Source organism: Anoplopoma fimbria, chromosome 15 (genome assembly GCF_027596085.1).
Source record: "Anoplopoma fimbria isolate UVic2021 breed Golden Eagle Sablefish chromosome 15, Afim_UVic_2022, whole genome shotgun sequence".
NCBI lineage: Eukaryota > Metazoa > Chordata > Actinopteri > Perciformes > Anoplopomatidae > Anoplopoma > Anoplopoma fimbria.
In genome coordinates, this window is record NC_072463.1 from 9,443,976 (window position 1) to 9,471,031 (window position 27,056).

The 27,056-nt window shown below is 42.3% G+C and overlaps 3 protein-coding genes across 4 annotated transcripts in view; 2 read left to right on the top strand and 1 right to left on the bottom strand.

Annotated features, from left to right (window-relative positions):
• Positions 1–9,976, top strand: part of gabrb1 (gamma-aminobutyric acid type A receptor subunit beta1) — a 71,964-nt gene extending 61,988 nt beyond the window's left edge. Inside the window, exons 8-9 of one of the 2 annotated variants that reach the window (XM_054613342.1) lie at positions 7,697–7,950; positions 9,635–9,976. In XM_054613342.1, coding sequence (XP_054469317.1) covers positions 7,697–7,950; positions 9,635–9,976 — 596 coding nt within the window. The remainder of the gene's footprint in view (positions 1–7,696; positions 7,951–9,634) is intronic. The other variant, XM_054613343.1, reaches the window with a different exon arrangement.
• A 5,859-nt stretch (positions 9,977–15,835) lies between these two features.
• commd8 (COMM domain containing 8) lies at positions 15,836–20,585 on the bottom strand. The gene is made up of 5 exons (XM_054613207.1): positions 20,455–20,585; positions 18,794–18,949; positions 18,115–18,267; positions 17,045–17,200; positions 15,836–16,062 (listed from the first exon to the last, which is right to left on the bottom strand). The coding sequence occupies exons 1-5, from the start codon at positions 20,497–20,499 to the stop codon at positions 16,042–16,044; spliced, it is 531 nt and encodes a 176-aa protein (XP_054469182.1). The 5' UTR covers positions 20,500–20,585; the 3' UTR covers positions 15,836–16,041.
• Positions 20,586–20,726: 141 nt separating this feature from the next.
• Positions 20,727–27,056, top strand: part of atp10d (ATPase phospholipid transporting 10D) — a 71,587-nt gene continuing 65,257 nt past the window's right edge. The window contains exon 1 of the mRNA XM_054613206.1: positions 20,727–20,862. The gene's annotated coding sequence lies outside the window, so the exon portion shown is untranslated. The remainder of the gene's footprint in view (positions 20,863–27,056) is intronic.

Sequence of the window (27,056 nt, forward strand, 5' to 3'; positions counted from 1 at the left end):
TGATTCTATAAGGTAATGTATGTCTGTTGGTCAGTCAGTTAGTCCGCTACTTTGCTTCAGACTGAAGTATCTCAACAACTATAATACGAATCGCCATGACATTTGTTTTACAGACTTTCATGGTCCCCAGCGATGAATCCTAATAACTTTGGTGATTCTCTGACTTTACATCTCGTGCCTTTATCAGGTCAAAATGTCCAATGGTAATTGGATACAATTTTCAGATAAAAAATAATTGTATAAAGTTGCAATAGTGGGAAAGAGTGCAAATATGAAATTGAATAAACAAATATATAGATATATAGATAGTAGGTGAAATCCATGTGGCTGACTTCCTGTCAAATCTTTTTTATGTTTTTAACGCTCAAAATTAAAAATGGCTGACTTTAGATTGGGTGGAGCCTATGAAAGCAAATGGGAACTATGTCCAAAAGATGACAGCAATGTGTATACTACGTTTTGTGAATATCAGGGCAACTATTTCCCTACTAAGGCCTTCCAAATGTAGGAAATGACTTGGAAAGATTTTGTACCACTTTTGAATCCTCCATGTGGCGTTAGAGGATTCACACATTTTGCAATTTACATTTGAGAAGGTCTTGAAATTCTGCTGAACAAATTTGAGATGCATCTGTTAAATCCTGAATGAGTCTCAAAAAGTTTCATACCTGTCAAGTGCCTATAATGGCATATTGTCACATCACCTATGACATCATTGAAGTGTTGCCTATTCCTTTGCAATTTAGCATCACAGTAGCCAGAAGGTTATAGCACCCTCATTTGAATCCAATTCGCTCTTCAAGACCTTGTAAATTTCCTACAAAGAGTGTGTGGCACTGGAAATTACATATTGCTAAAAAAAAAATTGCACTCCTTGTTTCCACTATGTGGCACACGGGAACATGCATTATATACAAATTGTGTTGCCAGTAGACACTATGACTATGAGTGAATACTGTCATGCAGACATGCCTGAGCCTTGACTCTTATCAAGCATGTCAAGTTTGGGGCAAATTTGACCATGTACAGTCAAGTTACAAAAGCTTGTTGTTTAATGGAAAATCATTAAAAATGTCCACCATGTTACTGCAGCGCCATTCTTTGGAACCTCAAAAGCTTTGCAATTTAGTATTTTGAACAATTTTAGATTGTCAAAAAACAAAGTCCATCTGGTGAAATCTTTATGAGGAATTTGTTTAAGAACATTGCCTGGAAACGGCAAATATTGCCCTAAAACAGCAAATTCATTCAAAATAGCTGACTTCCTTTTGGGTTTATGTTATACCTCCAATAGGCTTTATTGTAAGTCTCCACATGCAACATCTGCCTACCAAATTTTATACATTAAGGTGAAATTCAAGCGGTTGATATGGCATTTTGGGTTGAAGGTTCAGAGGGGCCCTATCAGGCCATTTATTCACAACCGAGTATGAAACCAATAAAATATCAAATATTTCACCAGTTGTGAAGCATTTGCAAAGTTCTACAACTTTCAGAGCACCTTAAGCCCCTCAAAAATGCTAATCATTTATGTAATAATACTAATCATCATATAAATTACAATCGGTCCTTGCCGACCCCTGGTTGATGCTTTTGCCCTGATAATAATGATAGTAATAATAAAAATAAACATATCTATTACAATCGGGCCTAGCTGACCCCTGGTCGGTGATCGGGCCCTATTAATAATACCTACAAAAACAATCCCTGGCAGTGGGAGCAGCGATGAATGCCAGGTGTACTGGCTGGACAATGACAATGTTCATTTCTAATACTATACTACTAGAGAGGTATGAGTTAGATCCTTGGCGCTGGAAATGACAAATTGCTGATTTTGCTAGAGGACATACAACGTAATTTTACATCAAGTAGCTTTTTATCACGTGAAAATCGCACCATGTAATTATCATGTAAATTAAATGAAGGTCACATGCAGTTGAGTTCCTGATGTCAGTAGGTGGCACTGTGTCAATAACTCTGGAGGGTGGCGACGAAGGTGTAACCCATCCCGAGTCTGCCGTCGGGGGCAAAACCCCTCTTGTCAACTGGAAGTCAGCGCTGGACTCTGGCATCTGGGGCTCAGCCACAGCATCAACGAGGGTGGCTGACAGGCGAAACGCAGACCAGTAAGGCAGATTGCAATTTAATTAAAAATCTGTCAAGAGACAAGAGAAACTTTAGGGTGGGGCGGACAATCAACAAAGGCGGGAAAACACACAAGGCAAGGAGGTGAATCCATTGTCATCAGAACAATGACTGTATAATCTGAATTTAAAATGTGATTTAAATTAGATTATTATTATCAGGGAGTATAAAGTCTACTCAACCTAGAGATTCTAGCTGGTATTGACTTTATTCACAAGGATCAAAGAGTTTAACCATTTACTGAGTAAGGTAATGGATGAATAGATGAAGGAACAGATTAATGGATGGGTGCTTAATGGGGTGATTTTTTTATGTACAAATAACAACACAATATCAATATATTGAAATGGATACTAAAACTAAGAATAGTGAACAAAAGGAACCAAAGTTAGCTTACATTATGAATGCAACCACTTTTTAAAGAAGCAATCAGTATCATCATTAGCACCGTCATCTTAAACAAATTGGCAGAATCCTTTCAACCAAACTTACTTGTGTGGCAGCATGGTCTCTGACAAAGGATTTGAACAACTCTGATTGGCTCATTCACCCTCGAAACATCTCTGCATTTTGGACCCATTCAATAGTGCTGTCTTCATAGAAAAGCTTTTTTCATTGACAAGTAAATATCTCCACCCACTCATGTCACAGAATGGACATTCTAGCTTGAGATTTTTGAACAAATTCCTCACCAGAAGGACGCTTTCTGCAACGATAAAGCAGATTGTCTTTCATGATGAGCTTCCCAAGCTCTCGTTACATGAGAGACCGCTCAGGACTGGTTTCTGTTGGCCTGTTGCAACGGTTTGCCTGAGGCTGGTCCTATCACGCTGACATTCTTTTGAGCCATCACTAGCTCCTCTTCTGAAATTTGTCCCAAAGACTTGAGCTGCAGATGTGTTGGGAAAGCATAGATGTCAGCAACACAATTAGGGGGGCCAACTGACCTACACACATCTGCAAACTTTTGTTGGAGTCTGATGTGGACTTGTCAACATATATATATTGAGAGCAAGTCAGCATTGAGCTTTGCCATGGGGAGCACTTAGGTGAGTGTTTTGTTATGTGTACGTACTGTTAACTTAGCTCAATACACAACTTGTCAACCACTGCCCATTTCATAGGAACAACTCCAGCTGATGAATCGGGTCTCTTTCAGGCTGACTTGCATATAAAACAGGACTTAGGCCACCAGGATAGTCCTGATGAAGGACAAAACCAAGCCTCTTCAAACGTGTTTCTACATGGAGGATGTAAGGTTGATTGTGGTCAGCAAATGCCAGGACAGGTGCATCAGTCAGATGTTGAGTTGATCAGGTAAAATGCATTGGAGCAGGACTGATCCCATTTATTACCTCTCAAAGAGCTCAGTAACTGTCAAATAGGACTTTTTATGATCATGTGGTGCCCCTGGTACAGAAAACACCCCTCAAGATCTAACAACGCCACCTCCGGCAAAGGGGCAGGAGGAACCCTTAAGCCCTTAATCCATATCAACGTGTTATGTGGCTTCCCCTGAACAGGAACAATTTGCACGAGGCGAATATTTATAAAATTAAGTTGAGCTTGATTACAAAATACATATATAAAATGGCAATTAAAAATACCAGCGGCATTGAGGTAAGTAGGCAAGACAATGTAATGATTGGACGGTGAAAATACAAGTTAATTCTCCTCAAGTTAAGAAGGTCGAGTCTGCTGGTGCACACCGCCCTGATGGACGACTGTGGGAGACAGAAAAGGGGGACAGCAGGCCTGGCACTAAACTACCATGCAGTGTCTGGATTTATTATACACACCACTACAGTGTGCCAGAGAGTACATCCCACCACGCAAAGGAGGCAGTGTGTCAGCACGGACCCGGCCTTGTACAGATCAAGCTGTCGATACAGAAGGGAGGAGAATAACAGTCAACACATGAAATCACCATCCACGAATGTAAAATACAATAAGTGCCTAGCACCTATAGCCTACTACAGGTAAACATAAAGTGCAGATAAAATGCTGACAGCTGGTGGGAATGGAAAAGCAAATAAGCAAACAAAGAAAAGAAAACTAACAGTAGAAAACAGTGGCCTGGTCCCTTTAAGAAAACAAACAAAGAACATTAGTTGCCCCTTTCAATGTGACAATATGTTGCTCATATTTAAAACATTAGTAAAAGACAATACAATATGAGCCTACTTTGCAAGAAATACACAAACTCCCATAGCACAGTAATGCAGGAGGAGGGAAGGAGAATTAGCTATAAACGGAAAAGACATTATAACTATCACAAGGCTAAAAATGTATTAAAATACACAGATAACACATGTATATTGTTTACCGATATCTACGGGTCTCTAGCCACGGCAGCACGTTGGCTGTGACGTCAGTTGTGAACTGAAACATACAAATACAATATGAAACAATAGCTTTTACAGGTGCTGTTTAACAAAGGTTAAAAATGCTTAAACATGTCAAGTATCCATAGCACACAGACTAGCAGTCATATGCACAACACACACAAAAGACTCTCACTGCGTGAACAGCAGAGTCCACCACAACATGTGCGTGCAGTACGTTCCAGGGTCTCTCTACTGAAACTAGTTGTCTTTTATCACCTGATTAACCTGTGATCATGTGACTATGTCATGGGACGTTGACCCAGATTCCCACAATCATTAATATGCTTCTTACTTTTCTGATTTGGAGCATATTCTCCAGTATATTCTTCTCAGGATTTATATTGGCAGAGTAGTTTGCAATGAAGCGGCAGTAATACCACAAAAGTTTAAGAAATACTGCAGGCTTTTCAGGTTTGCGGCCAACTGATAATGGCCTCGATCTTTGAAGGTTCCAATTCCTCTCGAACTGGTAGAAACTCCATGGGCAGATGAATGCCATCTTTTTCTGTCCTTGTCGGTCATGGCTCTCCGGTAAAGGCCAACTTGTCTGGGAGTAAGTAGTTCTCAGATCCAGAACTGCCACCTACAACCTGCCGAGGAGTTCAGCTCATCCTCGTTGCACTGGGTTGTGTACTGTTCGGAAATGGTTTCACTATGAAATGATAATTGATGCACACCCTTATGATACCATTTTCACATGGGGTGACGCGTAAAGTGCAATACGACCAGGAGACAGGGTAATGTTCAGGAGCTTTATTCAAAGCGGAACAAACAGCAGGTAGACAGGCAGGAGATAACTAATCTCGTGGTCGGGGACAGAAGGCAAGGTAGGAATACCGTAGTCTGGGACGGAAGGCTGAGTCAGTTACCGGGGCAGAGGCAAGGCGGAGAAGTCCAAACAAGCAGTGTCGGCAATGGGAAATCAGTCCGGGGAATAACGCTGGAAGGTCTGGCATAATGCGGAGAACGATCTGGCAGTGAGTGTGTGTGAGACTGGGGTATTTATACTGAGGTGAGTAGTGCAGCAGAGTGAGCAGGTGAGAGTGATTGTGCTGATGAGGTGGGTGTGGCAGACAGGTGCACTGCATGAGGCTGATTAGGTGAGTGAGGGAGAGTGTGGTAAGAGAGCGGGGGCTGGGCTGTGAGCTGAGAGAAATAGTGCAGGAAGAGTGAACAGGCGTGACTGTGACACCTCCTTCTTCTTCTACATTCCTGAGGATCAGAAAAGACATCAAAACTATCCAACTGTGAATAAAAGACAATGTCTCGATGCAAAATAACATTATTAATTACATTAATTAATATGTAATGCTTAGCTAACATATCTTTAGTAACAGGAATTGTGTTTGTGGGTTTTGGACCTTCTGTTGACCTCTCTCCAAAAGACTGTTTCCTTGAGCTATAATCCACATCTGGGATCTGGGATTAAGTTAGTCAGTAAATTAGTTATTATTGACAGTCTATTTCTGTCAATTTTAATTTAACACATGCTAATAAATAAATAACAAATTCAGTTTCTTAGTAATAGTTTACAAAGAAACTGAATTTGTTGTTTATGTTATTTTTTACGTTGACTCTTTTAACTGTTAATACGTTTTGTTTGCATTTGTTCTAAACTTAAATTTAAAATATAGCCATAGAATAATTGTGTAAGTTTGAGGTTTACCAAGTAAAAATTTGAAAAAATTTCAGTTTACAAATAATATGTATGATATGAGTACCTGATTCTGGTCATCATATTCACAACCTGTGATGCTAGTTATGTATGTATTTTTTCTTGTTGTTGTTTTGTTTATTTTTGTTATAATGTAATCTCTCTCTTGTCTCCCCCTTTTACATTGTTTTTTATTTTATTGTTTCTGTCTTTACCATGTAAAGTGCCTTTCAGTACCTTTTAAAGTGCTATACAAATAAAATGTATTATTATTATTATTGTTATTATTATTATCTGTTAAACACCACAGGGCTAGATCAGACGCAGCCTGCAGTGGCACATCTGGCAAATGTTTCAGATACCAATACTCAAAGATAATAATCACCTGACAGCCTCTAACGAACAATGCATGCTAGAGCTGACTTTTTTGCATTTGGCATGCTGGCCTCTTGATAACTTTGCTTTGGTTCTCTGGGTTTTGGCACTTACCGGCATTATTGCCCAATCTACAACACGTCTCCATAGCAATAGCGAAAGTTCTCTGGGTCTTTTGCAGGTCTCCTTGGAGGCTGGCAATCACTTTCCTGTTTTGAACACACTTGATGTACTGCAGTGTTGAACCTCTGCCACTCTCTAATGTTATGCCAGGCTTGCACTGGCGGAAACCCTGATAGAGTATGCCAGGCAGACACAGCTAACAACCTAGCAGCTAAACTAATAAATGTGGAGACTAAAGTGGCTGCATGTGTCCATGACAATGCACTCAACATTGTGGTTGCTAACTGTCCCTGAGAGGTGAACTGGAGAACCCAAATATCTTTTTTTGATATTTGGGGTAATCGTTGCATCTGGGCGGCTTGCAAGGCTCAACTGATGAGAAGTTAACGTCATGTTGCCATAGGGGTAATGGGTGAGGTTGTATCGGAGTAGTTTTAGGAGTACAAGAACATGAGTACAGTATCGGATCCTAACCCAAAATTGGTATATGTATTGGTGCGTCCCTAATTTCAATCCGAACCAAAAATAAATTCAACCTTGTGGTTGCACTAGAAGAAAAGTCAGGGCATCACCAAAGTCACTAAGAAACATCGAACTTGAATATCTCTACAAAATTCTATGGCAATTTATCCAATATGTGTCATGATATTTAAGTCTAGACTAAGGTGCTGGACTGAACAACTAATTGACCAACATATCTCCGGAGCCACACCACTACTTAAACAGAAAAAGAGATTGCTTGAGAATGTCATGGTGATTGGGAATGCTTTGAAAGCACAAACTTACAATCTAGCACAGCTATGAATGGTTACCTGTCAAACCTTTGAATGCTGAGTCACTGGAAATAATGGCAAATCATTTTTAACAGCCACATAATGTTTATGATGGTTGTTTTGTAATAAGGGCTTATGGAAGCCCTCTTCTTCTGTAGGTATGGTGTTCCCTCAGCATGCAGCCTTGCTGAAAGACCTCCTTCTAACTGTCCCCTCCCTTCATATCTGCTTGTCTGCAGGTATAACCACGGTGCTGACAATGACCACCATCAATACCCATCTTAGGGAGACTCTACCCAAGATCCCCTACGTCAAGGCCATTGACATTTTCCTCATGGGTTGCTTTGTCTTTGTCTTTCTGGCCTTGCTGGAGTATGCCTTTGTCAACTACATCTTCTTTGGTCGAGGTCCTCACCTGCAGAAAAAGGTGGCAGAAAAGGCTGCCAAGTCCAACAATGAGAACAAGAGTAGACTGGAGAGCAACAAAGTGCAGGTGGGAAAGAAAGGGGCTTAACTGTTTGGTTAATGAAATCATAGAGCCAACAGTTGGCCATCAGTAGGACTATTGTTGTACAACTAAAAACTGTATAAGGCATCCTGTTCTGTGGTATTTATGGGCAACTTTCATTCACAAATATGTCATTCAAGAGTAAATAGAAAACTTGCATTGATGAACTTTGAGTTTGAATATATATATACATATATATATATATATATATATATATATATATATGTATATATATATATATATATATATATATACACATATATATATATATCAACCGACACCTTTTGACGCGAAAGAGCAACAGTTCTACTCTAAGCTCCGAGTAGTATTATATTCATATAGATTAATACAATTAAAGTTTTACTTAAAGCCCTCATAAATGCCCCTTCAGAATATATCGTGCCATACAAGTGGTTCTTGCATGATGCTCATTGTTTAATAGCTCTTTGACAGGCTGTATGCTATTCAGCTTGGCAAATCTGCAATTTATTGGGTGTCTACTTATTTTGTATCTTTACATTACCTTTAATTCAGACATTTTCTTTGTAAGTATCCCAAGCATATGATTGAAACAGATCAACAGTGGTGTTTAACTGGTGGCTTAGTTTTCAAGTAAAAATTACAACCAAATTCTTGCGCAGCAGAAATCCCAAAAAAACAAAGAATCAATCACACTTTAAGAGACTTTTTTTTTTTTTATTCTTAATGATACACTTATTTACTATTCTTTAGACCATGTCTATAGGCAAAGGGTGTATATTGGTTCCCAGTCAAAAGTTGGATGAAAAGGCTGCCTCCCAATGGAATATTAGAGCAGAAATTTATGGCACAACATGGAAAAGGGAACAAGACTGAAGAGGTGAAAATTAGCCTGATGACAGTAAAATGTGTTCATCTAACAATAATGTTCTGCATACTACAGGTATTGCTGGAGTTTCACTTCTCCAATTCCAAATTTGACAGAAGTAGTTGTGTTAAGAATTAAATTGTGAAGTACAAACCTGCCCTATGTAACTCTGCCTTATACCTGGCCAACCGCTGCATAAAGTAGATGTGATAGTCGGATTGTTGGTTTCAGAAAGTTGCAGAAATTGTTAGATGCAAGTATTAGAGGAGGGTGTTACGAATGCTGATGCTGGTAACCTGTAGTTTTGTTCTGGTTTATGTCATATGCATTGAATGTGTTGTAACTGTTATGTGGTTCATTCTGTACACATGACATCTATTGCATTCTGTCCATCCTGGGAGAAGGATCCCTCCTCTGTCGTTCTCCCATAGGTTTCTTCCTTTTTTCTCCCTGTTAAAGGGTTTTTTAGGGGAGTCTTTCCTGTGCCGATGTGAGGGAAGGACAGAGGATGTCACATGTGTACAGATTGTAAAGCCCTCTGAGGCAAATTTGTAATTTGTGATTTTGATCTGTACAAAATTAATTTAATTTAATTAAATTACAATTTCTAGCTCCTCAAAGAAAACACTATATGCTTACTTCAAAAGTGTCTGAAAAAGATTCCCTAAAAGGTTTTACCTGTATGGGGCAGTGCAAAAAGCAATGTTCAAATTCCCATGCATTTCTCCCAAATTGGATGCTGCTAATTATTTGGTAGCCAGCCATTGATTGTATTCTATTGTTTTGGTTCCAAAATTAATTTAATGAAAACTGCTTCCTCAGGTTGATGCTCATGGGAACATCCTCCTGACCAACCTAACCAGTGAGATGGGTGGAGCAGACATGATGGGCGTTCTCAACGACCCTCGGGCTACCATGTTCTCTTATGACAGTGCCAGCATACAATACCGCAAGCCAATGACCAGCCGAGACCTGTATGGGCGACCGCCCATTGACCGGCCAGTGGGCAACAAGAAGGGCCGCTTGCGGAGGAGGGCCTCACAGCTCAAAGTCAAGATCCCCGACCTTACAGATGTCAACGCCATAGACAAGTGGTCTCGTGTCGTCTTCCCAATCGCATTCACCTTCTTCAACCTGGTCTACTGGCTTTACTATGTCCATTAGGGTGGCTGTAGTGAGCCTACGTGGCATCACCACTGCTAAAGATTTGATAGAAAAGCTACCTAGGTCTTGTACAGCAATTATAATTAAGGAGCGCTCGGTCCATTTGTATAAATCCTGTTTTGGAATGAGCAGTACCGGATGTCTTTACAATGTAAATACAATTTAATATATAAATATATATATATATATTATATATATATATATATATATATATATATATATATATATATATAAGAACAGAGTTATAATTTATTAAAAATCACATCACTTTTCCTGTAGTCATCCATACAAAATAGATAGATAAAAATGTAATTTAGGACAGTTAAGGTATGGTATTTCTAAGTTCAAACCTGCCGAAAAGACTTTGCTGACTCCAAGATTACGGGCACTGATCTTTCCATTTGCTTCTTTTTTCTTACCTTATGTTATTTAACTTTTTGCATGTGAATGAAACACAACTTTGTGTTTGCTTAGATTAAAAAAACAAGAGAAATGGAAGCCCAGAGCAAAACAAGTAGTATTAACTGTTTTTTCTTATGATTTTGTGACTGAATTATAATGAGGTAGTCCTTATTTGTTTTAAACCCAGTGCTCTGACTGAGGTCATTTTTGAGGAGTTGGATATGTACCATTGTGTTGAAATCCTTCTCAGACAGTCATGCTTGAGCTAACAAACATTTAAGATTGCTCTACATGAATGAAATATTTCTTTTTAAAAGTTTATTTTCATTTCTGTAAAAAAAACTTCACATAGGCTCTACTGAGACACTCTGGCTCATTATTGTATTATAATCATTATACTGTATGCTTTTGAACAATCATTGCATTTAAGGTAAGTACAGGACAGATGTTAAATGGAACTCCACTTATTTCTCAAAAATGTGGTATCTACTATATTCTCTGAATCGTCTGGCGACATGTACAATGTCATTTTCTTTAAAGGAAATCAGGTTAAGAATAAGCAATGATGTCGCCATAGGCTCAAAATCACATTCAGAATTTCAAGCCCTGATAAAACTCGCTGCTGGTTTTAAAACACTTGGCATTACATATTATTGAACATGTTTGTCTGAAACCTCTAGTGATAAATGTACTAAATGGTTTAAATTTCAAGAGGTTCATCCACCTCAATGTGCTTAATAATGAAACGGCAGGAAGGGTCAAAGTTACTTTTCATTTTAATTGGATTACCTTTCAGGTTAATATCAAGGTTTATGTGGTCAGGGCTGGGATCATTTTAAGGCCCAAGTTCAAGTTTGCTCCAGTCCTACAGTCAGGTTCAAAAGCATTGGTGAGGACAACAACACGAGTACCTACAAGAGCAGGTCTGACTAATTGGCATCACACTGTAGTATATGTAGTAGGTGTAATTACAAGCTTAGAAATTATGTCCATAGTGGACAATTTTTCACCTCACAAATCACAGTCTGTGCCAATGCAGGAATTAGCGTCTGCTTTACATTATGCAGCGAGGCGGAAAGTTTGGCTCTATATGCCAGGGACATGGACAGGAATGTAGCAAGTCTAAATTTAATTCAGGACACAGGAGTTTGTGTTCTGTTTCCCTTTTTTCTTTAAAATGATCATTCCCAACCTTTGCCAAGTGTTTTAGTTGCCTAACTGAAACCCTAGGGCTCCAGACAAAGCGTTATTATAGTATATGACCAGTGTTGGCAACCACACTTTAAGAATTTAATTTGTCATAACCAATATCTTGTGCTTACCTTAACATGGTTGCCATGCACAGAAAATAAATTAGCATTGAATGTAAAAAAGGGTTTTGTAGAATTGTCCAACATGTCCAATAAAGTGTCACATCTAAGAAAGGACTGAGCTTTACAATCACAGGAAACCAAAGTGAAGCAAAACCCTGTGCTGTGTGATCTTATGTGCTGAAAACTGTAAAAGAAGAGAAAGAAGATGTGGACCTTTCCTTTTCTCTACTGTACTCAGGTCTCTCTTGCAACAGAGATAATGAGATTTACTGATTAAATAAAGGTTATATAATGGCTGATGACTTCACAATGGTACAAACATTCTTTACAGAAACACATTCCCATGCTGGGCAGGGATGCTTTTTCTGCTTCCACATAATCTGTGGCAGTCCAGGGTTAGTCCAATGTTATCTGATTTGGACATTGCTTTTACTCAAGGAACAAACATCTACACGTGGGTGACGAATTAAAAGAAAAATGTACACTTAGTGTGTTAGTAAGGTTGTCTTCCTCCAGGATTCCCCAGAGCTTATTCTGCTCCATTTTTATTCACATTGTAGATTCTCCAAGGCTTTATACTCTACAGGACAAACAGCATTCTTCAAAAGTGTATTCCCTCAGTTGGTGTTTTGGTAATGGCGGTGGATCTCCAAAAGGTGTTCACTTGGTTTGAGATCTTGTGACTGTGAAGGCCACAGAACATGATTCACATCATTTATATTAAAGCTTTAAATGAGTCATCATTATCTCAATGGAAACATTACATTGTTAATGTTTTCCCACTCTTTTATTCAGGTTTTTGATTGAATATATATTTCTGTACATCTGTTGGGAACAAGCTTTTATTGTATAAGCTGAAGCAGGGCAATGGCACAGATTTTCTGGATGGGTTTTAGACATATACACTCAGTGAACAGAAAATTAGAAACCATTGGGAGTACGATGTTGGCACTGATAACAGCCACCACAACCTGTCTTTTCCATGGCCATGTAGTGTGCTGCTGTTACAGCTGACCTTGCCAACTCCAGCGCTCTACATTACCAAGATTAGTGGATGGACCTACTTTCTCGTTTGTGTTCATTCCAAAGGTCTTAGTAGAATTTATTGCATGACTACCTGTTGTGGCCAGGTCATTCCATCTGAATGTTTCTTGAACACTTCCTGGACATTATGTGACATGAAGCAGAGCATTATTTTGTTGAAAGTGCCCATCATTATGATTCCAGTTTTCGACCTCTACACCTTAAACCATACTGCTCACATTGGCATTGAACATTAATATTATGTTTAGATCATAGTGTAAAAATGTGTCCAATATGAGCATAATTTCTTGGGATACTGAGCTGTTCTTAGCCACTTAACACTTTTAACAGCCATCGACATGAGAAGCACCCTTTGTAGTTGTCAGCTGTTACACATTTATAAAGGTAGAATGAGACACATTTTGTGTTTGTGTATTTCCTTATTCTGGCAAGAGTCACCTGATATCTTCCACATTTTACAATCTTTGTAGAGCAAACATTCTCATAAGATTTCAGATTTTCTGGTCCTTTCATGTTTAACTTCAAGAAGCTGCTTTTTAAAGCCCAAAAACGATATGGTTTTAATGAAACACGAGTGTGTTGACTTTCTCTATCATCCGCCCACTTGCAAAGCAAACAGGGAAGCAGAGGTGTTGGCTTTCGTAGAAACATATGCAAATGGTAACACAGGGTTCACCTTTTTGTCTCTGGCAGGGTTTCTATTTTTCCGGTCACTGGGTGAGTTAGTCCACCGTGGGAGTGAACAGCTGACAACGTGGGCCTTATTTCCATCAAGCGGGTATTTTTCCCAGTTAGTCTTTGGAAAGCTACCCTTTAAAACCGGTCTCAAGCAGTGTTCAAGCATTTCTGTCTAGTATTACTGATAGAAATCCCATCCTTAAATATAAAAATAGATAAGAAGAAGAAGAAATAATCAAATAAAAAATGCAAGTGGGTAGAGTGAAATATTTTTTTCTTCCTCAAAAACTGTTGAAGATGCAAATGCAACTTGATGGTTAGCAAAAATGTGGATTGCTGGTCTTATCAGGGCTTTAAACACAAAACTGCATAACCAGATTGGCTTCTACAGGACGAATAGTAGCAGTGAGCTCTTTCCTGATGGCTAATGTTGTGCCTTTACCATGAATCTTAATATTTCACAGGGTTTAACTTATTTCTATCTAGTGTATAGAATTGAAAACAAATCATCCTGTACTTTTCTAGATTAATAAGAAGAAAGAGAACCAAAAACAGGAGTGGAGAACCATTATTTAAGAGTAGAATGCAGTTGTAAGACATTCCAGCTTTCCAATGAAAATCTTTTGAATTACATGCTGAAAAAGAACCTCCTGCGAGGCCGGTCTCCATGCTGCCAGTGTTGCTGATTTTAGACTAAGCAGAGTGGACGGACAGAAGCGAAAGAGAAAGAAGGAAAACTTGTCTTTCTTCACAACAAAGGAATCTGAGCAAAAGGACACGTGTTTTCTGTGAACAGATGAGCTAATGGAAGACCTGAAAAATGGTTTGCCTACAGGCTGTGGAGGGGGAGGACATGTGCTGGACCCTTATTGTGTAATATTTCTGTACATTTTTTTTCTCATGCTCTTTATGTGCTCACAAGTGGAACAGGGAGTGGGAGTGTTTGCTTGTGTGCGTCTTTCTGCTTGTTTACAGGCAAACACAGGAAACTGCAGGAATGGTTTTGTCATTGTCTGCGTGAGTGTTAGAGGGAAAAAACACAAAAATTCTAATTCTCTTTGTCAATTTACAGAGACTTCATAAAGTTTAAATAAAATTGCTGACATCTCTACCAACTACATATAAGGTGTATCTTTGATGGCTTACCCATTTGTCCACAGCTTTTGGGTTTTCCACTGGATTTAAAGCATGTTATTCCAAATGTGCTGAACCAGTTCAACCAACCCTGCCCTGCAAATTTGAGGCATCCAAGCCGTTTGAACTAATGAGGCTGGATTTATCCACGTGCACAGTTGACTGTGATGGGGGATCTTGAAGGCAACTGTTGGATGATTTACAGTAAGTGAAGCAAGCACTTGTAGGTGTCCTGTTAGCTGGGCGAGGAGGGCATTGTGAATTTGATGATTGAATGTTCTTTTTAAAAATCACATGCAAAAAGAACAAAATCTCGAAAAGAACTAAGGGGGGCATATTTGTTGTTTATTTTATCTGATGTGAAAACATAGGGGACATAGTGACAGACAACCATTCACACTCACATCCACCCCTACGGGCAATTTAGAATCCTCAATGAACCTAAGCTGCATGTCTTTGGACTGTGGGAGGAAGCCGGAGAACCCGGAGAGAACCCACGCTGACACGGGGAGAACATGCAAACTCCACACAGAAGGCTGTCCAGCCCGGGAATTGAACCCGGGCCCCTCTTGCTATGCTAGCCACATCACACCACAGCCCTATAAATAAGTCCTCATTGCCAAATAATAAAATACCAAGTGTCTTATCATACCCATATGCATGATGCGGTCAGTTCATTATTCATAAACAACGGAGTCTCTTGCCATCCCTTGAATTTTTCTGACAATTAAGGCGTCTGCCCTTACCTACAGAGGTCCCTGGATCTTATCGTCTTTCAACGGCATCTTTGTGTAAATTACTCTTCTTCATTACCCTCAGATGTTTGCTTTCTTCCGGTTTTGAAATTCTCACTGCATTGAACGTTCCTGTAGTTTACGCTGATTGGAGTTCAGAGTTCAGCAAACTATAAGATCATCTCTGTAGGAAAATACACGTTTTACTAGAACAGCTTTGATTCAGGCCAGCACTGACTCAGCATGTTTTATATCTGGAGGTATATGAGGTGGAGGATCATGTCTTCCAGGCGTCCAGCTGTGCGTCTCTGTGCAATGAGAGCTGCTACGTTGGCCCTGCCAGCTGCTGCCTCAAGATTGACTGTTAGATTATTTTCCTGAATGCGTGCTAAAAGCCTGCATATAGGCAGTTGCTATGCTATTATCACGGTTTATGCTATTACAATCAGAAGCATGTAGAATACTACCAGCTTGGCATCATTGGAGTCCAGTGTCGTAATGACCCGTTTATTTTATAGGTTCCTTGTGTGGAAAGAAGTGAGAAAACTAACAAAGGAAGTATAGTTGTTTTAATTCAAAATAAAAAAAGTCCCCATTGAAAGCTGCCAAACTACTTAATACATGTAGAATGTTCAACTTAGAATATACGCGACTGAAGTACAAAGGACAGAACTCATCAATTTATCTGAAAAAATTGTTTCTCCAACACAAAATCATGGCAGTGACATCATGACATCCCTCCACAGGGCTTCCTGTATCATCATTTCAACTGCAGCACCACCTGCAAGACACAAATACAATCAACCATTAGCATTTCATTTGCCTGATTCATAAAATCACTGACACAAAATGGATATCATAAATAAATGATCTGCAGATAGTTGACAGTTTGGTAATAATACAAAGTTGACCTGTGTTTTTAGAGCCTGTACTATTTTTTTTTTTTTTTTTTAGTTAACAGAAATTGGTGGAGATCACGAGGAGAGTGAATGTTGGAAATTCGTCGGGTGAACACAAACACGACGTCAGATGAAGGACATCTTTGCTCTGTGTCTGCTGGATGTGGAAATAAGTAACTGTTTGCCAACAGCACATCGGCAGAAACACCTTTATAAAGGCAATGATATGTTAAATGTGTGATTTTGAGCTTGTTCAGTAGTTCTGCTTCCAAGTGACCAAAAAAGATTTTATTGCAGCTTTAAAGGGACATGATGGAGTTCTTCTGTATTTATCTCACTGTCAATGAATCACATCAAAAACCAAAAGCAAAAATGTGTTCTCAAAACTCACACAGGTCAAACATTAAAGTTTTGTTTTTTAAGTTTTTCTCAGCTTGTAGCAATAAAAGCTTGATCAATAAAATAATAATAAATAAATCACACTCTGATTTGAATTCAGTCGGTTCATACAGGGGTGTGTGTGTGTGTGTGTGTGTCTAGTTTATCCCAGATTTATGTTTGTTTTTCATAAAAAATATGAGTTGGACTTTACCAATTCAAGCTACACATCTAAACGTTCCTGTCGAGGAGTACTACTGCATATGGGACAAAGAGAAAGAGAGAGCTCGGTGAGGCTCAATGGATGTCCTTAACTGTCTGTTGCAACGCCATGTCATAAGAGCTGCTATATCAATGTTTTGAATTTCGAATTTAGCACCTTTAACTAACTCAAACTAATTAAGTATTGTGTGTGTGTGTGTGTGTGTGTGTGTGTGTGTGTGTGTGTGTGTGTGTGTGTGTGTGTGTGTGTGTGTGTGTGTGTACCTTATTAGCAGCCTCTAGTGAACTGATTAGTGTGTTCAACTCCTCTCTGTTCATCTCCATGGTGACAGACCGGAGGGCTCTGTTCTCTCTAATATCCAGACTGAGACTGAGCAGAGGAGTGTGGAGAGACGAGATCTTATCACTGGACAGAGCTAACTGGAGGGAGAGGACAGGAGACAGAAGAGAGGACATTTATACAGAGAGCTGCAGGAGGGCGTGTGGAGACAATCCTACACAATGCCTGTGTTTACTGAACTCAAGTAGGACTCGTCTTCCCAAGGCTGCTTTCACTATATGGCGTAGGCAGACAAAAATCATTCATTCAACTGAATGATTCAGCCAATCAGTGATGCATCCTGCAAACATTGTTTAGTTGTTTGTGAAATGAAATACCTAACTTATTAACTTATGAGAAAGGTCAGTGTCTCAAACTGCATGTGGTAATAATAAATTGACATTAAGGTCAATCATTTTTGTTCAAAAACTTTTTGGTGACCCACTGATCTCACATGTATTGCTAGCTTCAGCTCAGATGATAAACAGCTTTTTGAGCAGGCATTATTGATTTTCAAAAAATGTACCAAAGAACTTTTTATGTCACTCTTCTATGCATCACGCCATTATTATATAATTATTTGGGTTTGCGTTGTATTTGTGATTCTATAAGGGGAGACAGTTTAAGCCTGCCCTTCTATGTCAGGCCTCTCTGACCTACATTTTGGTAGTCCTGTCAAACATGAACAGGTAGAAAGATATAAAAAGTGAGCTTATCCTCATTTAATGCTTGGTAACAGTCTTACTTGTGTTTCACCCTGCATGCCATCAGTTTATTGGTGCCGACTCCCTACTCCTTCCCTGCAAAGAGGCCTTTTTGTTCCGTCATGCTCTTTATCACGCTCTTTCCTCAGAGCACCAAACACTTTCACATAAAGCTTTAACTGAGTGTTTGCAGTCAGGTAAGTGTGGAGATGCTTTCACTTATAGTCACTGAATTTATAGTATAACGCCGATCCAATTATGGAGTTTACATTTGGAACACATTAGAAACAATGAGTGGAGCATTAAGTCACCTTGAGTTGCCAGTCAAAGTCCTGCAGAGTAGCGGAGGAGATGGAGTTGGTTCTGTCGAGCAAAGCGTCACAGATCTCCTCCCGTCTCGCTCGCAGCACATTCAGCACACATTTAGCATGGCTGCTGCCCACATCTGCCAGCCCTGCCAGCACCTGTCCACAGCCAGCACATCACATGGTAAAGGCCCTTTTGTAGCAGCAGCCACGTTTACATGTCATTGCAAGGTACACACAGGTGTAATAGATGAATATATATTTTGGCCCTGTTCCATTAAGGTGGGCTGGGCCCTGGTGTTGCATGCTGGCTCGTTGGAAAAGCTGTGACACTGAAAAGAAGTGGACCATCATCCATTTGATCAATTGCACCTGTGTTTACCCTGCTATGACTGGCCAAGATGGCTGCTGTGATAAGGGCCTATTGAAGCCATACATCCAGCTGCTCTTCAACTGCCGCACAGTTGACATAGCTACACAGACTGATACTATACAGATACATATGACATAACACTGCATTTAAAATCTAAATGCAATAATATAGTAACGGTTTGTGTAATAACCTCACACAATGCAATGATCACCTTTGATCATTGCATTGTGTGAGGTTATTACTCTCTTTTCTTCTTCATTCCGATGGAAACTTCAACCTCAATCAGTCCATCGTGCCCTGTTGCTCTCTCACCTCTTCATCAGAGCTGTTGTTCCCCACTGCCAGGCGGAAGAGGGCCGTCAGGGAGGTGAGCAGCTGCAGCCACTCCTCCAGGCTCCAGGAGGCGCTGTAGTCCCCCCTGTCAGGAGGCTCCCTCCCACACAGTCCATCCACCACCCTGTGACAGAGCTGCACACCAGACTACGCAGTGAGGCTCAGAGGCAGTAAACAGCGCTAGCCTCTGGGTGCTTTCATTTTGGCATTTTTATAATTGTTTTTTGCAATTGTTATATAAACATTCCCCCAAAAAGATCATTTTGACTGTGGGCTATGAAGTAGGATCCATGTGGGTACATGGCTTTAGCTGTGATGTGAAACGGACTGGTTATATCCCAGCATGCATTAAGCCAGAGACAGGGTACACCACTGGAAGATTGTCAGAGGGCGACACCAAACACAACACAAGTATACGCCTGTAATAAACATTCACGCACATGCACAACAGTTTCTAAAATAATGTGTGTTGCATTTTTGAGCGTGGCCTTAGAGGTCAGCAGCGGACCAATCAGAGCTCCTGCTGCTGCTCAGGTGGTTGACCTCATTGTGCAGATTGCCTACATGGTTTTAGAATACAGAAAGTCATCATGCAATAGAAAAAGTAGACATTAAAGCAGGAGACAAAGGAAGTGTCAGATGGGAATATGATGACAAACATATTACATTATCTAATGATTTAGTGATCTAAACTAAATAATACACCATTCCAGGCATCTTAGGTTAACAGATGTATTACCGAGCATGTTAAATGCATATTTATATTTTGTTTTAATGCAGAATGATAATGAAATCAATTTATAATTACTTTTCAAATTGTATTAATTGATTGTAATATTGACATATTTGTGATTATCTCTGGTAGCATCCCCCAGGTTGTTAAAAATATTTTGGAATAAATGATCGAATGACCAATCCCGTGTGCTGTGGAGGAGACTGAAGGTAGATCACTAGTGTGTGAAGACCAGCCTGAACACCTGTCGACCGAGCACCACCCTGGAGACAGGAGGCGGTCTGCACCGCCCTGGAGACACGAGGCGGTCTGCAGCACCGCCCTGGAGACAGGAGGCGGTCTGCAGCACCGCCGCCATGGAGACAGGAGGCGGTCTGCAGCACCGCCCTGGAGACAGGAGGTCTGCAGCACCGCCCTGGAGACAGGAGGCGGTCTGCAGCGCCCTGGAGACAGGAGGCGGTCTGCAACACCGCCCTGGAGACAGGAGGCGGTCTGCAGCACCGCCCTGGAGACAGGAGGCGATCTGCAGCACCGCCCTGGAGACAGGAGGCGGTCTGCAGCACCGCCCTGGAGACAGGAGGCAGTCTGCAGCACCGCCGCCATGGAGACAGGAGGCGGTCTGCAGCACCGCCGCCATGGAGACAGGAGGCGGTCTGCAGCACCGCCCTGGAGACAGGAGGTCTGCAGCACCGCCCTGGAGACAGGAGGTCTGCAGCACCGCCCTGGAGACAGGAGGCGGTCTGCAGCACCGCCCTGGAGACAGGAGGTCTGCAGCGTTCTGGTGGTTGACTGACCGTGTAAAACGCGTCCTATCGTCACGTGTCACCGAGGGCCCGCCCCCTGCTGCGTCCCGTCAGACCCTCACACTACAGGCTCGGAGCCTCACGCGACGTAGCCCGGTTCTTACCTTCAGACAGTCTGCGACGGCCAGCCTGCTCAGTGGAGCCGCCATGTTTCCGCCTGGTTCCGCCTGCAGGTCAGCTGATGTCGGTCACATGATCAAATGAGCTGCGTTCAAGTAGCTGGGAAAAATGCACCTCGTCGTTTCCAATGGCTTCTCAGCACGCGCATAGAACGCGCATAGACGGGACACTGTGCTGTGCATATTAAAGTTCGCTTTACAGATACAAAATACATAAATATCCGAATAGCATTGATGAACGTCCCGCAGCCGGGTAGCTGCTCGTGTTTCCCGTCGTGCTTTGTGTCTCCGGCTGTCTCTGATCTGGAGAAGCAGCGATGTGGCGGAGCGGCACCGTGACAGTGACCGCTGGTGCTTCACTTCATCACGGGGAGCGGACGGATCATCAGCAGGGTGAGTGCTGCGTCCCTACAGGGCTGCTGCGGACTGAGACATGAAACAGCATAGTTCTGTGTGTGAGAGGGTCTAGGGTAAGAAGCTTCATGTCCAGGTAACTACTTCCACGTGACTAAGAGGTGTGCACGTGGGGGTCCTTCATGTCAGAAGGTGGACAGTAAGCACACTGTGTGCATGTTGGACTATTTCCTGCTCACTTCTTGGATCTGTTTAGTGGCTCCACAGTTCTGTTCCACAGAGAGCTGAAGTCCCGCCCCTTCCTGTGTCCCCCATAGGACCTTATTTCATTTATTTCAGAAAATCTAATTACATCAGTCAACGGCAGAAGACCGTGTTCTTTGAGCCTGTTAGAATGATGCCATTACACATGTGCGTTTTGTCATAGATGTCTGGTAGTCTCATTCAGTTTAATGTGTAATGAGACACAACGTACAGAGCCAACACAACTACATCAATGTGAAACTGTAACGTTACCATACCTCTTTATTTTTTTTCCAGTGAGGCTTTTTATAACCTGCAAGAGTAAATATTAAGCAAGACCCGGAGTCTTTCTCGTTTCCCATATTTTGTGCCGTTCCTTTTCTGGCCTCCTCGTCTCATGTCTTATCCCGCCCACGGGCGAGACGAGAGTAGGAGGCTAGGAAGAGCGTTTGGACTACTTTGTCCTTGTGTCTCCATATATTGCATCCTTTATTAAATGTATTGTGTGCACTACATGTTTGTTTCTACACTTCCTGTAAGTCACTACACTTCCTGTAAGTCGCTACACTTCCTGTAAGTCGCTTTGGATAAAAGCGTCTGCTAAATGACTGTAATGTAATGTAATCAATCAATCAATCAATCAATTTATTATTTAAAGTGCAAAATCACCATGGTACATGGTCTCAATACACTTTACAAAATATCAAGTACAATAATAACAATATTAAAACAATATTAAAACACCACAGGAATATGATAAAACAGTTAAAAATTAGTTTAAACCAAAGTATTGAGTAAAAAGGTATGTTTTAAGACGGGACTTGAAAATTGCAGTGGATGAAGCTTCTTTGATACATAGTGGGAGGCCATTCCATAGAAAAGGAGCACGGTAGGAAAAGGCCCTGCCACCAGCAGACTTTTTATTGATTGGTGGGATGACAAGGAGGTTAGAACTAAGAGAACGGAGTGGACGTGGCGGAATGTAGTGAAAAAGTAGATGTTTGTAATGTAATGTTTGAAAAGTCTCTGGACAGCCCCTCCCTCCATCCTCAAACAAGGAATCGAGGTACAAAATGGAGAAGTTAGAAAGTTCCCCGTTGTTGGTGTGAGAACGTCAGCGAGACACTTCACTTACGGGACTTTTGAGTGTGTAGTCTTTCTAATTATGGATTTTCAGTCTCATACCTTATACCTCTTATACTTAAACAGTTTAAAGACGTGCAACTGTCTTGACTTGCAGAATCATATTTTAAATTGACAAAGATCATATGTTCAATTCATAGCACAACTCAAACGGGATCGAATAATCTTTGCCACCGTACATGTTTTTTCCCAAATAAGCTCCCGTGGTGGTCCATGGGAAGGGGAGTGACAGCCTCTCTGTTGGAGTGAACGGAGATGAAGCCATTCTTGTTATAAGCTGCATGGTTTAACTGTCAGCATATTGTTTACTCAGGTTCAGCTACAGATCAGCTCAGCTTTCACATGACAGTTGTTGTTCCCTACCCGAGTACGCTTGTGTCACCATCCACACCACATTTGTTCATGTTGCTACAGCTACCTTCTATACAGAAAGCTATTCCATAAGCACCTTTCAGTTGTAAAAGATGTTATCCAATCAGGTCAAATTCTGCTCAACAGGAGAAGGTCCAGACCGCACTGTCTACTCCTCTGCTGTGGAGCGCACGACGGAGGATCATCCTGATAGGTTGTAGAAATCCAAGATAAAATCATTTCAGTAAGAATTGCTGAACAGAGAGTTACCTTAGGGAAACTGTGGCTCCTCCAGTCCACGTCAATGTTTCCTTGAGCAAGACACTTAAACACCCAAACCCCCAACCCCAAATCTAGCCATTGGCGTGTTAAAGGGTGTGAATGCTTAGATGGGTCCTGATGGGCAGGTGGCACGTTGCACGGTTGCCCCTGTCATCAGTGTGTGAATGGGTGACATGTAGTGTTAAACCACTTTGAGTGGTTGAGAGACTAGAAAAGCGCTAAACAAGTACAGTCCATTGTGCCCACTGCCATCAGACTGTACAACAGCAGCGGAGACCACAGTCTGTCATCATGCTGACCACCCCCCCACCCCATGTGGATATACTGTACTTTTAATTTTAATTTTAATTTAATTTTTATTGTATAATAAGTTTTATTTATTATCTGTTTCTCTGTTGCTGAGCTGCTGCAACACCCGGATTTCCCCCATGCGGATCAATAGAGGAATATATCTATCTATAGGCAGTAGTTTTCAATTTGATATATTCTAATATTGTGTATATCACCAAGTAGGATTATTATTTTTTTTCTCACAGTTTTGGTGTGTAAAATCACTGCATGAACACACTGGCTGCATTCCCAGTCAATGACATGGCATCCATGTTTCCGTTGCTTGCAAGGAGAGAGAAAAAAAGGAAATGTGATAAAAAAGAAACAACCTTTCCTCTGAAGCGTCATGTAAGGCCCCGTCTGTGAATCAGACAACACATAAAATACTGTATAAAACTTGGGAGTGATACACTTGAGTTTGATCTGTGATAGGCTGCAGTGTCTAAGTTCAGTCCATAATGTTAACACTAATCAAACAGACTGGACTCGGGTCAAGTGTACTCTGATCCTTGATGTAAAAGCACCCTCAGAAATAGCAATGGAGATCATGTGACCCGATGGGTTTCAGTGGTCTAAATGGTTCTTGAGGTTCTGTGTTGTAAACACTATCAGCAGTCTGCTTCACCTAGAACCTACTAACATTCTTATAACCAAATCAAATTCACTAACAAAGACCACGCTTATCACGAGATAGGTTATGACTGATTTATTACGAATGTGAGTCAGAGGGATGAGTTAGGGAAGGGGTTGGAGGGATGAGGGGATGAAGGGGTAGGGGTCGAGGGATGAGGGGGTAGGGGTCGAGGGATGAAGGGGAGGGGTCGTGGGAGGAAGGGATGAGGGTAAGGGATGGAGGGTGAGGGAAGGAGGGGTGTAGGGTAGAGAAGCAGGGAGGGTAAAGAAGGTTGATGACTGATGGTGGGAGGAGAGCGATGGTGTCCGGTGGCTGGCAGGAACAGGGGGATTGGAGACTCTTGGGTGGGGGCTGTCTCTCCGGAAGGTCAGGTGGCGCAGAGTCCCCAAAAGACAGCTTAAGAGGACAGGTGCCGGTGTGCGTTTCTGATGTCATTTAGGTTGGAATGGATGTAGGTGTGGTACGCGGGGACGACCAGCGGCCGAGGGTCTTGATGACGTGGTCAGGGATTCCTTGGCTTGAGGTGGTGGAGGCGGCCCCGATGCGGAATGAGTGGCCTGAGTAATGTTCCGGGTGTATACCGGATTTATGGAGGATTTGGCGGAAGTGGTGGTGAAACCAGGTTCTTGTGGCCCCTTTGCCTGTCTCTGTGATGAAAAGCGGGTCCTGTGGAGAAGTTCCGCTGGCTAATCTTGCGCTTATGTAGTCACATATGGGTTCGAATGGACTTAGGTATGAGTTTAGTCGAAAGATGTAGATGGGCTGGGGCGGACCGGACTGGTTGGTCTTGCTGCGTTTGAGGTGGTAGATGATGGTGTCCGGATGGTGGATGGAGATGTCGGACATGGTGGCGTGTTGCGATGGATGGTGGTCAGAGTTCTGAGCGGTGAATTCCGAGCAGCGCAGGAAGCCGAAGAAGGCCAGCAAGAACATGGACTCCAATGCTTTGTCCATGAAGGGAGATAGGTAGCCTGAACGGAGTGTTTGGATGCAGCGGGTAAGGAGGTCCGAGGTGAGGGGCCGACGTTTAGGCGTGGGGTGTGGTTCGGCTTTACGGAGACCTTTGAGTAACATGGTGATGTGTGAGTGGGACGCAGCTGGAGAAGGAGTGCCTGAGGAAAGTTTGGCGAAGAAGTTGATTCCGCTTATGTAGACCCGTATAGTGGAAGGCTTGATCTTGAGGAGTGAATGGGCGAACGTGATGAAGTTCGTGAGGGTCAGGACGTCGAGTGAGGGGAATGGAAGGCCGAGGGAAGCGTGGAAGGCTTTAAAGCTATTCCATCCGGTGAGGTATGATGAGAGTGTTCTGGGGGCGACGCTGTTGAGGATGGCGTCTTGGGAGGCAGAGATTAGGTGTTCTAGTAGCGGGGTCAGTTGAAGATGGTGGCTGAAAACGGGGACCGGAGTTGGCAGAGGGTCCGCGGCTGGCGCCAATCGTCTGAATTTCTGTAAAGAGAAACGAGAAAGTGAGTCGGCTATGGAGTTTTTGTGACCTGGGATGTGATAGGCTCGGATGATGAATTGTTGCTGGGCCGAAACCAAGGTGAGTCTACGCATGAACTGCATTATGTCTAGACAATGTGACCGTCCTTTGTTGATGATGTCTACGACGGCGCTGTTGTCTGAATATAAAGCGATTGTCTTTTTGGACCATTCCCGGCCCCAAAGAATGGCTGCTATGACTACCGGATACATTTCAGAGATTGCCGAAGAAGGGGTGAGGGATGAGAATTCGTGCGGCCATTCGGCTGAAAACCATTTGCTGACGTAGAAGCCGCCGAAGCCGATGGAGGGGGCTGCGTCTGTGAACAGCTGGATGTCTTCCGGCTTGGTGATGTGGTCATCGTAAAATAAAGAGATGCCGTTCCATGAGGAGAGGAACTGGTGCCACAGTTTTAGCTCCGTTTTGCATGCTTTGTCCAGGGAGGCGTGGCCATGGAGATTTGGGACAGAGGCGGCGACTGAAAGGAGGTGGGACAAGAAGGATCGACCTTGGGGGATGATGCGAATGGCGTAGTTGAGGTGGCCTAACAGTGAAAGGAGTTGGTGTTTGGTGCATTTGGGGGCCAGGAGGTAATTTGAAATGAGTAAGGAGATCCGATTGATTTTTTCGGTAGGTAGGGATGCTTGGAGTGAAACTGAGTCGAGGGTGATGCCGAGGAATTCGAGGGAGGTGCTGGGGCCTACGGTTTTCTCTGGAGACAGAGGATCGCCGAGTTCCTTGAACGCTGAGGTTAAGGTGTTGAGGCCGTGTGCTGGGGGTGAGGAAGGTGGCGTGACAGTGAGGAAGTCATCTAAGAGGTGGATGACGTACGGAAGTTTATGGACGTTGGTCAGGATCCAGCAGAGAGCTTCGGATAAGCAGTCGAAGATTTTTGGGCTGCTCTTGCACCCGAAGGTCAAGCGTACTGCAAAGTAATAAGAGCCTTTCCAATGGACGCCGAAAAGATGCCAGAATTCGGGGAGGATCGGAAGAACTTTGAAGGCGCTGATGATGTCCGCTTTAGCCAACCAGGCTCCTTGACCTGCGAGGCGAATGAGGGATGCGGCGTTGGTGATTGTGGTGTACTGCATGGAGTAGTCCGGGCTCGGGATTAGGCTATTGATGCTTGGGATGGAAGAGCCGTGGGGGGATGAGAGGTCTATTATAAGTCTCTTTTTCTTAGTAGAGTATTTCCTAGTAGCTATGCCGATGGGGCTGATTCTGAATATGGGGAAAGGTGGGCTATGGAGAGGGCCGATCATGAAAGAGTCTTTGACTTCCTGAGCCAGGAGTTTGTCGACTATGTCGGGCTCGGAAATGGCGGATTTCAAATTATGGCATGTATAGGACTGCTCTAGTTTAACCTGCAAACCTGGGTGGAAGCCGTGTGTGAAACCTTGTATTAGGAAGCTGGTGAACTGGCGGTCTGGGTGGTTCTGTAAGGCGGAAGCTAGAGCTTGGACCTTGATTGGTGTATTGGCGGCTGTGGTGTAGTGGAGAGCAAGGTAGTTCTCCATTCAGAGGATCGGTGGTTCGATACCCGGCTTCGGCAGTCGATGTGTCCTTGGGCAAGACACTTAACCCCAAGTTGCTCCCGAAGGCTTGCCATCGGTGTGGACTGGATGTTGCATGGATGTTAGTTAGAGTCTGATGGTGGCACCTTGCATGGTAGCCTGTCATCAGTGTGTGAATGGGTGAATGATATGTCATATACTACTGATTGTAAGTCGCTTTGGATAAAAGCGTCTGCTAAATGACTGTAATGTA